The sequence below is a fragment of the Triplophysa rosa genome, linkage group LG13 (genome assembly GCF_024868665.1).
Source record: "Triplophysa rosa linkage group LG13, Trosa_1v2, whole genome shotgun sequence".
NCBI lineage: Eukaryota > Metazoa > Chordata > Actinopteri > Cypriniformes > Nemacheilidae > Triplophysa > Triplophysa rosa.
The window spans coordinates 17,935,188-17,948,573 of record NC_079902.1 but is presented as its reverse complement, the minus strand read 5'-3'; the positions used below and the strand labels follow the sequence as shown (position 1 = coordinate 17,948,573).

General features: G+C 38.5%; 1 protein-coding gene across 3 annotated transcripts in view; it reads right to left on the bottom strand.

The window, feature by feature from the left end:
* atp8a1 (ATPase phospholipid transporting 8A1) overlaps positions 1 to 13,386 on the bottom strand; it is a 102,249-nt gene that overhangs the window by 37,965 nt on the left and 50,898 nt on the right. For all 3 annotated transcript variants that reach the window (XM_057349636.1, XM_057349637.1, XM_057349635.1), the window contains 6 exons: positions 12,531 to 12,580; positions 12,241 to 12,310; positions 11,613 to 11,697; positions 10,953 to 11,092; positions 9,754 to 9,892; positions 4,672 to 4,736 (listed from right to left, as the gene is read on the bottom strand). In XM_057349636.1, the coding sequence (XP_057205619.1) occupies positions 4,672 to 4,736; positions 9,754 to 9,892; positions 10,953 to 11,092; positions 11,613 to 11,697; positions 12,241 to 12,310; positions 12,531 to 12,580 (549 nt within the window). The remainder of the gene's footprint in view (positions 1 to 4,671; positions 4,737 to 9,753; positions 9,893 to 10,952; positions 11,093 to 11,612; positions 11,698 to 12,240; positions 12,311 to 12,530; positions 12,581 to 13,386) is intronic.

Genomic DNA, 13,386 nt, shown 5'->3' with positions numbered 1-13,386 from the left:
TTAGGTAGCAAGCAACAGTTTGTGGACAGTATTAAACACCAAAAATGTATTCAAAGTTAGTTAAATTGTCCACGTGTATAAAGCTAGCTCCCTGAATAACAAAACATTTGGTTTTATAGCGCAGACATTTCAAGCAAACCACATCATTCCCAGGGCTTTTAGGTTTGATTGAGGTGTTTGAAAACACCTGACTTAGACTAGTAAAACCAATAAAAATGAAATAATTAAAACAGCTATATACAACAATATAATAATTAAAATAACAGTTAAGCAACATAAATAAAATGTATAAACGTTCTCCAATTATAATATTTGATTAAAAATGTAATATTTGATTAAAAAAATCCATCAATAAAATTCTGAATAAAAAACACACGACACTAACAAATATTTTCAAAATATGTTTTGAAGTCAACAGAGTTTTCAAAATCTCTTCAGGAATCTACAGGATGAAGCAGACATCACTACAAAGTGCTCAAAAAGACTGAATGTGTCTTTAAACTGTATGTGGGGGTTGTGAGGCTGAGGGTCAGATGCCTAAGGGGTATGAGATTATACCTTGGGGAGCAACCAACCCTCCGCTGGCATAACAAGGCTCTGAAATCCAAGCTCAAAGGAAATATTTAGAGAGAGGAGCCGTGGGTTTAGAGAGAGGAAGAGAGAAGCCTCGGGTTGCAATGAGAGAGAAAGTGAGAGCACGACAGAGAATTGCAGCTGCAAGAAATTCCCTCAAATGTGGCATCCATCCTCACTAAGGCATCTGTAGGTGCGTGTGTGTGTGTCCTCGTCAGTGTATATACAGTACGTGTATAGAAGTAGTATATAGTTACATTAAATGTACGCAGCAGACATAGAGAGCTCTCAACCAGTGGAGGAAGGCATGTGTAAAGAAAACTACATTTATAAGCAGAATCATCACGCTTCAGCACCCTCAGCATTTTTTCAACTCCGGCCACAATGCGAGATCAAACAACAATAAAGACCGCTAATGATGACTAATAAGCAGACGTATAAACCAAAGTCTACATTTGTTTACAAAATGTCGCCATTTCATCTTAACTTAAAACACTCTGTTTAAAGTCTTCCAGACAGGCCTGGGTGTTATGACTGTTAGCACACTAGATCATGAGGACTCAAGTGTGTTTTGTTTGGAAGTGGGCAGAAGGCATCCGTTAGGATACACAGTACATCAGTTCCTCATATTGCCAAGAACCAACAGATAAGGGCTGATTTAGGAACGCTTAGGAAATCCTTTTACAGAGATGCCTGGACTCAAGCACGTGAAAGCTTTATAAACACAGAGAGGAAGGACACCCCGGGTTGTGTGTTATGGAAGGAGGTACTGAAAGATAGCAGACTGCAACTGCATAGACAACTTATAGACATGTATATAAATACACCCAGATGGACGGATGCTTCTGAGGTGTATTTTTGACTGTCCAGCCACGGAAGTTACTTGTCTGTCTGAATTAAAACTGCTATCAGACAGAAAGTGCTACAGTTCTCAATGGAAAACAGGGATGACCTCATGCCTAGCCTTTGAAAATTAGAACAATTAGAAAAAACACCTGTATGTTCTATTTTGTTTTAAGACTTTTTAGAAAACCTTGATGGTAAATCTTTAATGATACTAACAGAGAACCAGACTGTATAGACATTTTTAAGACAGCGAATACTGTATCTGTTTCTGTTTTCTTTTCTTCTTTTGTTTATTTGTGCATTGTTACAATGGAACATTTTAAATGTATTTTTGGCTAGAAATTCTGTAATTCTGTGCGGCAACCAACACTCATCTAAAAATGCAAAATGGTCATCTAAAAGTAACTTTAGGCTATTTTGGTCTAAGAAATTTTGGTAACACTTTACAGAAAGGTTGTATTGGTTAACATCAGTTAATGCGTTAGCTAACATGATCTAACAATAAGCAATACTACTATAGCATTTATTAATCTTTGTTCATGTTAATTTCAGCATTTAATGACACGTTTTTAAAACTTCGTATATGTTAACATTTGCAGAGTGAACTAACATAAACTATTGTACTGGCATTAAAGTGAAGTTCACACAGAAGTTCTGTCACAATTTACTCACCCTCTTGTCATTTCCAACCTGTATGACTTTCTTTCTTCCACAGAAAACTAAAGAAGATATTTTGAAGAATTTTGCTAACCGAACAGTGATAGCACCCATTCACTTGCATTGGTTTTGTGTCCATACAGAAGAAATGAATAGGTACCGCCGCTAGCCTATTTGGTTACCAACATTCTTCAAAATATCTTCTTTTGTGTTCTGTGATAGAAAGACATACAGGTTTGAAATGACAAGAAGTCACTTCACTGAAAAACTATATTGTTCGTTCTAAATTCATGTTAGCCAAAGCATTCATTAATGCTAACAAATACAAGTTTATTGTTAAGTGTTTTACACTTTTACTAATATTGTAAGTGGACACCAAGGGATAAAAATAAAACGCAATAAACATCTCTCTTTAAAGACTTGAGTACTGTATCTCTATTTTGTATCCAACTTCCTTCCTCCTTTGTACTCTTTCACACAATCCCTGCATTCTCTCCTTCCCCTTGGTTTATCTGCACACTATAGCTCCGTTTCATCCGCGAGCGACAGAAGGCACTGTACTTTTCTGCATATTTAATGTGATTTTTGAGTCACTGCTCTTTGACCCTTCCCACAGTTCCTTGCATTTCCCTCCACTGAGATAATCGCCCCGCTCTGACGTCCGGAGAACACTGTAACCCCTCTCCTCTGGGGTGGATGAGAGGGTTCCTTCATCCATCTTATTTTCCTTTATACATTTTCATCTTCGCAAAAGGACGAAAGAGACCGATAGGAAGGGAGCCGTATTGTTCCAGCGTTTTTTCCTGCAATGTGAGAGCGCAGCAAATCCCACAACTGTCGGACCTCTGAGGGCCGAGCAGCGGGAAGAAAATTTCTCCTTGTTTTCTTTTAGCGTGTTATATAAGCACTTGCACATGCATGGGAGAAAGTGCAGTGGCACCCAAACGGCAACTACCTGCTTTTATGGAGTGCACCTCTCTTCTTTTTCTTTCAGCTCCATCTTTCATGCTAAACGGCTTTTTGACAGACCTAGAACCGTCCGTCACCACTTAAACCCCACCCCCGTCGCAGCAGGACATCGCCCTACCCGACGGAGGGGTTCCGTTGCATGTGAATTGCATGAAATGATTTTAAGAGCCTTTAACTTACACACAAAACCGACGAGTTTCCCTGCAGGGGCCACCTGACCTGTAGATTGTATGTGTGTGTGCGCGTTTCAAAAGGGTTTCCTTTCTTTTAAAGCGGATTTAATAGTCAACAGAATAGACTCTCCCATCAGGGAGTTGTTGCCTTGTATTGTGTGTTCGACAGAAATCCCAAACCCCTGATCCAAGAACACGACCCATTCCTGTCTTTTAAATGGTACCATGTGGAGGAACAACATCCCTCTCTGTCCTATAAACCACAGCTGAACACACAAAGTGGGGTCCAAAAGTCTGTGAGCAAATATAAAATCTAATTTACATGTGAAAATAAATCACATTTTTCAATTTACGATAAAATAAATGACGTAAAATAAAAAAAACTGACCTATTAAGTGACTGTGCAAAATCATTTTTTTTCCTTTTTTCCTTATTTGATTAAATTCGTTGTGGTTCAAGTGCATACTGTTATTAAAAGCAAATAGAGGTCATACTGAACATAAAACAAGACTGTCAGACACTTTTGTATTGTGTTACTTATTTTTTAACTCAGCATTTAATTTGTTAATAATGGTAAATATGTAATTTATGATAACATATTACTAGGGCAGTCAAACGATTAATCGTGATTAATCACATCCAGAATACAATTTGTGTTTACATAATATATGTCTGTGTAGTACTGTGCATGTTAATTTTATAAATATATAAATAATAAATATAAATATTTATACATGTACATATTATACATATTTAAGAAAAATATAAAGATTAATAAAAACATTAAATTATTATAAAATTATTGGTAAATATAAATAAACATATGTAAATATTTCCTTAATATACATGTACATGTATGTGTTTATAAATACATCATTAATATCCACAGTACAAAGACATATATTATGTAAACACAAATTTTTATTCTGCATGCGATTAATCACTATCAATCGTTTGACATTCCTAAATATTACAAAATAGTTAAATAGTTAAAAAACTGAAAAAAGAGGCAGTTAACCTATACTGGTCTCACACTTTTACTGTATTACTTCCTTTAAAAAAAAAGAAAGATGGAGAGAGAGAGTGAGCGAGAGGGAGAGAGACTGACAGAAAAACTGTTGAAAATGAGAAAACAAGAGAAACAGAGAGATACAAGAACAAGAGAGAGAAAGAGAGAGAGAGGGTGGGAGAATAAGAGGGAGAACAAGTGATTGATTGAGATAGCGATGACAGAATCAGGCAGTGAGCTCCTTGCATGAAAACCCTTAAACGTAATCTGTAACTGCTCTGAAGAGCGGCACCCTGGGAATGATGTCACATTCTCTTGTGTATCGTGGGGCTGAAGCGATCTGTCAGCTGACATGTCATTTCATCTCCTCGCAGCGCTTGTGTTACAAATCGTGAGGTGTAACTGCTTTTACAAATAAACATACACCTCCATCCCGATACTCACATCCAGGGTGTCCTCGTTGATCACCAGCAGGCCCATGTTCTTCGTGAGAAGTTTGCACGAGTGTCCTTCAGAAAAAAAAGAGAAAGAAAAAACACATTATCTAAACCTCTCGCTTGGCCCCAAAACATATGGTATGCTTGCAAGGAAACACGCCTCGCTCGACATTTAAACAAATGATAAATGATTCGCCACAACTTCACGTTTCGGTAATACATCAATATTACAGAGACTGGTGATGTGTAACCACGGCAACGGATGACTGATGTGACAAATTGGCAGAGTAAAATGCATATTTTGTGATGAAAGTTTACAGCAGACCTGATTGTAAACCCCCCCACACCTCATTGCCTCTTCACTGTTTGTGTGACCTCAACATTGGAAGGCTGACAGCGAGCTCTCTCGGCCTGATAAAAAGCATGACACATCCAATCATCCATCAGGGAGTGTCTAAACAACATTAAACAGCAGATGGACTTGTTTCGTGCTTTATGTGTTTCCGACACCTCAGTATTTGGAGAGCAGCGTCCTCGGGGAACATTATGTGTGTGTTTGTAGAGGTGAATCACAGGAACACTAAAGTTTAATAGGGGTGAGAGTGGAGGAATTGCCCAGCGGCAGCTGTAAAATTGGATTACGTTGGGTTTTGTGTATTAGATACCTGATACCATGTTCTGGATGGTTGCTATGGCTTTGTTTGGTGGTTGTTAGGGGTTCTGGGATGCTCCAGGGCAAAACAGTCCGTTATCATATTCTGCTCTTTAGAAATGGCACAAACCTTTTTTCAATGCAAGCCTGAGGAATTGTTTTCCCTGCTTTTTTGTCCAACAAGCAAAACTAGAAATTAAAGTGATATTTAACCCAAAAATAAAAATTCGGACATCTTTTGCTCAACCTCTTCATTTTACACCTGGATGACTTTCTTTCTTCAGCAGAACACGGAATATATTTTGAGGAATGTTATTAACTGGCCCCCATTCACTTGCATTGGTTTTGTGTTCATGCAATAGAAGTGAACGGGGGCCAGTGATGTTCCGTAACTATCACTATAAAGCAAAACATGATTTGAAAACTTCATATTTTTCAATAGCTAGTTGTTTCGCAATAACTGTGATGTTTATAAGTATAACTATTAATATTGTATAACCTTGTAATGTCCAAATTTGCTATTTTTTAGGAAATGGACATTTGTCAAAGTTGACCAGCACTTTTTTATATTTTAATGGAAATGTTTTTGCAAAAAAAAAGATGACTAATACAAATGTTTTATGACAAAAAATAAAAATCACAAAAATTGAGATATGAGATTTCAGAAAGACATCAACGATATAACAATATCCTAAATACTACAAATTCTCCAACCTGATCTCACAGGAATTCCTAACTATTTTACGAGGTGGCTAACGCGTAATGTGAATCGTAAAATAACGTATGATTATTAGATATTCTGAAATACTGAAGTCCCTCCCCTAACCCCACCCCTAAACCTAACAACCACTGGTGTGAAAGCAAATCGTACCAAAACGTACAAATAAGATCGTTCGAAATCATACGTATTCGCCGCCTCGAATAATAGTCACGAATTTCCATTTCTTTATTAGTAAAAAAAAGAGAAAACACAAAACAAACAAAAGTAAAAATGAATGTAACTAATATCATTATTAATTTTTAATGTGAATAGATACATTACAATAATAGTGTTATTGTTCATTATTTGGCCACAATAATTGTGTAAAAATCTGATAGCGTGACTGCCCCATCTGTAGCACAAGCAGTTATAGTATATATAGTTAGTATATATAGTTATAGTATATATAGCAAAATATAGCGACAAATATATGGCATATAATTCAATTTGACCCATTTCTCTAATAAGAATAACAGAAAGAAAGTCCCTACGAGCAGTTAAGCTTTTAACACCTCCTAAAGTGTTTCAAAACTGCAGTAAAATTTAACAAGACTGCATGTATTTGTGTTTGTCAGCATGTCGGTGTGTAAATGTGTCCACACGACTCATTTCTGTCACCGTTGAGCTATTTGAGAGGAAACTTGGGTGAACATGCAAATCCATACAGTGTGGAAAGCCGTCTGCTTTGCTTTCCTGACCGGGACCCAAATCTTGACGTATTTTCCCTGCCTCAATCTGACCACTGACAGTCCAACCTCACCACCTCTTTCCAACCAGGTGGAACTAAAAAAACTCTTGGCAGACCTGGAGGTCTTACACAGACACCTGGTTGGTGCATAACGGCTGCATGTAAATATGATTTTGGGATGGAGGCATCAGGGTTACACACAGCGGTCGCATTGGCTGCGTGCAACAGCAGGGTGGCTTTTACTTCAGTCTGCTGGCAGAGGCTTTGGGTTTGGAGACGGCATGTTGAGTTGTTTGCGTTGGCCGCATGCTGTTTGTTTGGGCTGTAGTCTCTGAGGCTTTACAGTGGCACCCAGTGGCCAGGAGCAACAAACCCACAGAAGTAGCAGTGGCCTGTCCACGGTCCAAGTCTCCTGCTTAACGGTCTTATACATTAATGAGGCAGTCAGAGGGCCAGTGTGGAGAGAACTGAAGACATTTCATGTACTCAGAGCGAGAAGCGGGCAAAGAGCTCTAAGTGCCCGCTAACCCGAAATTAAACCAAGCTTGACTTCATCGATGGGGCTGATAGCTTTTCATGTAATTTTGGAAAGCGCAAGTGTGAGATATGGAGAAAATGTACATTTACATTTAGTCATTTAGCAGACGCTTTTATCCAAAGCGGCTTACAGATGAGGGAATGAATGGAAGCAATTGGAACAACATAAGGACAACAAAAAGCATAAGTGCAATAAAAGAAAAACTGGTCTCATATAGCCTATCACAGTATACAGAGCTAAGGGTATTTTTTTATGAGTAGAAAAGAGATAGAAGTCAGAACTGATCAGTCAGTTAAAGGCATTTATGTTTTAAAATCACTTTTTTCCCTATGTCTTTAAACTCACTTCAGCAAAACTTTGCTTATTATGTCAATTTTAGTGAATTTAATTAAGAATAGTTCACCTCAAAATAAAGATTCTGTTAAAGGAGTAGTTCACTATAAAATAAAAAATTTCGTGATAATTCACTCACCCACATGTCATACAAGCCACCTGTCTGTGTGTTTATTTCTTCTTTCGAAAACAAATTGAGGCTTTTGAGGAAACCTTTCCAGGGTTCTTCTCCATATAATGCACTCAAATGGGGGGCTCTTGGTTAATGTCCAAATTTCAGTTTCATCGCAGCTTCAAAAGGCTCTACACGACACCAGCCAATGAATAAGGGTGTTGTCTAGCGAAACGATTGGTCATTTTCCAAGAAAATGAAAAAATGATATACTTTTTAAACAAATATATGGCTTGCTCTGCCTCGGGGTGCCTCCATGACGCACTTCCACGAGTTCACATACTCTGGAATAACGTTGGAAAGGTCACGCGTGACGCAAGCGGAAGTTCCGGCCCAGTGTTTACGAGTGTGGAGAAAGAAGACCGTTCAAAAGTTCTTGGATGCTGAATGACACGTTGCAAGGCTTTGTGCAAAATTATTGTTTAAAATGGTCAGTTTGTGTGCATATCAGGGATGTTATAAATCTTTTGCAATCTACTTCACGCATAACTTTCCTTAGTGATTGCGTAATACGCAAGTCGTGGATGCGCATCCTGGAGGACCTCCGAGGCAGAGCAAGCCATATATTTATGTTTAAAAAGTATATCATTTTTTTCGTTTTCTTGGAAACTGACCAATCGTTTCGCTAGACAACACCCTTATTCATCTTCTGGTGTCGTGTAGAGCCTTTTGAAGCTGCGATGAAACTGAAATTTGGACCTTGACCAACAGCCCCCCGTTTAAGTCCATTATACGGAGAAGAACCATGGAAAGCTTTCATCATGAGCCTCAATTTGTTTTCGACAGAAAAATGAACACACGGACGGCTTATGACATGTGGGTGAGTGAATTATCATGAAATTGTAATTTTATAGTGAACTATATTATATGTACTCATCCTCACATTGTACCAAACCTGTGTGACGTTTTCTCTATACTAGATGAAAACAATATTTTGATGTACCATGTACCACATGTACCATAAAATGACCACAGTAGATAAAAAAGCAAGACAAAGCTGCATAGAGCTAATGGTAATATGGATTTTTTCCTTTTTTGAGATTTCTGGAAATGACATGAGGGTGAGTAAATTTGACAGGATTTTTATTTCCTCAACCGCTGCAAAATACACAGCACTTCACCACTTTTGGCCATATGGTCACCTGGCAAAGGATTCTGGGAAACCGATGTTAGCTGGGAGACTCTAATTTCTGTCATCCTCTACTGATTTCCACAATTGATGAATTGCAAGACGTAAAAACACAAAGTAAACACCGAAAAGGGCGTCTATATTTTACAGAGCACCACTGCCAAGCGGAGGTACAGTAAAAATATCTGAGCGTGTACGTTTTCAAGCCCCACCGCAGACGGCTGGTGGGCACAATGGGCTGATTCAGGATCAGTGCTGGTAGGTGGCCACAGACTACGTTCTCTTAGAATCTGTTTTTCTGTCAGTGGCTTTTAACGTGAGGCCCGTTTGAAAGCCGCATTGGTAGTGGTGCAGCTGTCCTGCTAATGGGGAACGCCACATCACAGGGGAATGGGAGGAGGACCTCTGCCTGTTTTGAGAGTCGGTGGTGGTCTCCGGAACAGATTAGAGCGTCATTTTTTATAAAGAGGAGGAAAGAAACTAAACACCTTGTACCTGCGCGACAGGTGGTTAGAAAGGGGTGTGTTTGTGTTGGCTGTAAGAGAGAGGGGTCTGCATAATTGAGCCTGATACCACCCAAAATTGTTTACTAACATTTTATGGAGCCTTGCTCATTTAATTTTCCCTTCCCCATAACCAAATAAATTCAATTATTGAAAGAAAAGTGTCTTGCAAATGCCTCCAGAATGCAAGCTATTTGCAGTAATGATAAGAATAAATTCCATAAGATGAGGACACCACAACATTTTGGTCCCTACTATCAATAAAAGTGCTTTTGTCTGCAAACAATTCACTGTGTTTTCTGATCTTCACTCACCTATGTTGATGGCGGTCTCCTGTTTGTCCCCAGTGAGGATCCAGATCTTAATGTCCGCTTTCATAAGGGTCTCAATGGTTTCTGGGACTTTATCTTGCAGTTTGTCTTCAATGGCTGTGGCCCCCAGCAGCTGCAGGTTCTGTGCAGAGAAAGAGAGAGAACAGTTATCTCACTTTAGAAAAAACTCTTAATCTACCGTGTGGATAACAAATACCAAATACTACTGTAAATGTACCTATTTTTTATCCATTAAATCAGCTTGAATAATGTAAATAATGGACATGGAATTCTTTCTTTCTGAGGAATTGTGTGGGCACAGATCCTGTGCAGTAGCTCTTCTCAAACAGATTAATGTTCAGAAATGTGAATATCAAAGTACTGTATTAGTGTTAAAAGACAAAAATGTAACAACCTACTAATTCTAAACAATCAACATTTAGTTTCAAACATAAACAGTGTAATGAATTTTACAATCTTGACAACCAATCAAAAGCCTGCAATCTACGTATCTCATATATCTCATATGTTTTCTACTTGATTTACTCAAATAATCAAATCATTATTTAAAATTCACATATAGAATGACATTTTCAAGCTCTTTCTATGTACTACTGTATAAATGTAGTTTTAGCTTTGAAGGGAAATATGTCTCACCCAAGTACAAGATCGTGATTATAAAGTGACACATCTTCCACCTATTGGTGGAAAGGTGCTATTACACCTGTCAAACCGGAGGCTTTTTATGTAAAATGATCGATTAGGTCTATTATTTTTAAGACTTTGGCAGCATTGCTTGAGCTGGTGATTAATGATGGTTGTTGCAAAATTTCATGCTTTACACAGCTTTACACAGGTCCACCACTGTGATTTTCTCATGGGTTGGGCCTAATCATTAACACTTCTCAGGATCCATGGGTGCAAAGTATACCCAGCCTGTTTGTCTACAAAATTGTTCTGGGACCTGGCAAACTAGACCAACAGAAGAAAGCACTGCTAAACAACCTGCCTTCTAATTTCCCTGGAGTGATGTTGTCCTTTTTTGCACTTGCTTCTTACATTAAAACAAATAACTTATGAAAAGTGTAGCGCTCTTTATGAGGGCGAGTTTTGATTTTAAGTCAAACTTAGATGAACTTAGTGGATGCTTTGTAAGTACAGTTACTGTTCTCTTCCACCTACAACAGCTGATACAATCTTACCTTTTCAATAAGCTCATAGCTCTCCTCCATCTTGAGGGCTCTGTTTTGAAGAGATGTTGAAGCACGATGGTAAATTTCCAGCCACTGTTGGTAAGACGACTCTGATATGTCCGCCACAGCGAAACACAGTGTGCGCAGGCCTGAAAACAGAATTCATAAGCTTCTTTTCAAACATGCTAATTTAAATATCGTGCATTCCTCAAAAATCGTCCCCCAAAAAAGCAAAAAAAAAGAAATACGTTTTTTTCTTTTTTTAGACCATATGTTGATGCTAGGTGGATCATTTCCTCTCAGCACGAATTATTCATACAGAATGTCAAAATAGCAAAGCTATTGATTGCTTGAGGTATACATTAGGATCTATTTCTATTGTTTTGTTCCCAAGCTTCCACCAGGGGGCAGTAAATTCATGAGCTTTTGAAGTTGGCGTGCCCAACATTCATACTGCAGTATGCAGGTTCATTCAAGCACATTACAGTTCATGCCAGCCTCCCATGAAAATTCATCCCCCATTGATCAAGTTAAACAGTGCTCCTATGAGAGGATCTGGCAACCCTTGATCTACACCTACCCTGATTTGATTTGCTTGTGGGTGAGGAACAGACCAACATTTGATTACGAACAAATGGATCGCAGACAGTAGACCTGTTTGTGTCTCACCTTCTGTTGCAAACTGTTCCAGGTGTTTCAGGGTGATGTCCTTGTATCTGGAACTGTCAGCTAATCGCTCATAGATCACCGTGTCCTGGGACGCAAAAAGGGACGTTATTGTTCTGCTCTGCATATTACGTGGTCCGTAACAGCAGCACAGCAAGAAGAGATTGATAACATATGTCGGACAAATTCATTATTTCCCTCATGAACACATTCATTTATAATAACATTGTAACATTACAGCCGGTTTTGATGCATTACACAACAGCTTGGGATTTATTTAGATGGGAGGAAAACGTTACCTTCCCATCTTTCTCCAGCCTCTTATAATGTGCACTGATGTTTCAAACACGCACAGAACAACACCTTTTAAAAACGTGACATAAAAAGGGCACGCTTAGGCAGTGTGTCCTTGGTTCAAAAATACCAATACCAAATTAGATTAAAAACGCACTAGTCAAACGACCAGAAGCTTTATTATTACATCATACAAATCAAAAAGATATCTAAATACAGCCAACGTTGGCGGGTGTGGCTCGGTGTGTGTTGTTGTCCCAATTCTCAGTGAGAGCCGCAGCTTTGGCAGTGAGCGACTGACGGCTCTCTGTTGCCATAGCGACAGACAGATACTCACGGCTCCTTTGCAATAAAGGCGGATCTTTCCTGATGGAGTGCGCATGATGACTGACATCCTCTTTCTGGGACTGTTGGGGGATGGCCAGAAAACAACACCATCAACTTTACCATCACAGCACAACGTTACACCATCATCGCTATGAGGAAAGATGGTGTTGTAATACAGCAACACTATCACTGTGGTTATTTTTTATCTCTAGCAGAAAGAATGAATGGGTAGAGCTGAACAAATGAAGATAAGAATAGAAATGAACATGAGAAAATCCTGCTAGTGCTATAACAATTTACCTTGTGAATTCCAAGACGTGCAGCAATTCATATTTCTCCTCTTCTCCGAACTGTAAGACACAGAGAGATATTGTATTATAGTTATTCTACTGTAATCTTTGCAAATGATTAGGCAATACATGATGTACAGTACGCGAAGCATATTTAAATTGAACTGAATTTTAAAGGGATAGTTCACCCAAAAATGAAAATTCTGTCATCAAATACTCACCTTCAGGTTGTTCCATACTTGTATAAGTTTCGTTGTTCTGCTGAACACAAAGGAAGGTATTTGGTAGAATGTCAGATCTCATCCCCCATTGACTCCCACAGTATTTATTTTCCCTACTATGGCAGTAAATGGGGGGTGAGATCTGTTTGGTTACTGACATTCTTCCAAATATCTTGATTCTTTTGTGTTTAGCAGAACAAAGAAATTCATACAGGTTTGGAACAATCTGAGGGTGAGTAAATGAGGACACAATTTTCATTTTTGGGTGAACTATCCCTTTAAGAGAAAATGTCATCTTTGCTCATAAGCCCTTTAATTCTGTATATTTGTTTCCTTTAGGTCAATCATCACAGGCACAAGTAAACATTTAATATATTGAAATATCAGAATACATGGCAATATTTGCATGATCATCAATTCCTAAAGGTTTTCAGCTTCAGATATTATCTAACAGCAAGAGCAGGGGGAAGTGTTCAGAAACCCGTTTCAAAATAATTATCTTTGCAATTCTAGACCAGCTTATTGAAGCGAGTATAATTATGATGTGGATGTTGTGAAGTCTTGCACTGAAAGGCCCAAATTAGAGTGTTATAAGCTGGGGAGAGCAAGATTCACCCTCCTTTCCTCCTGCTGCCATCAGATTAA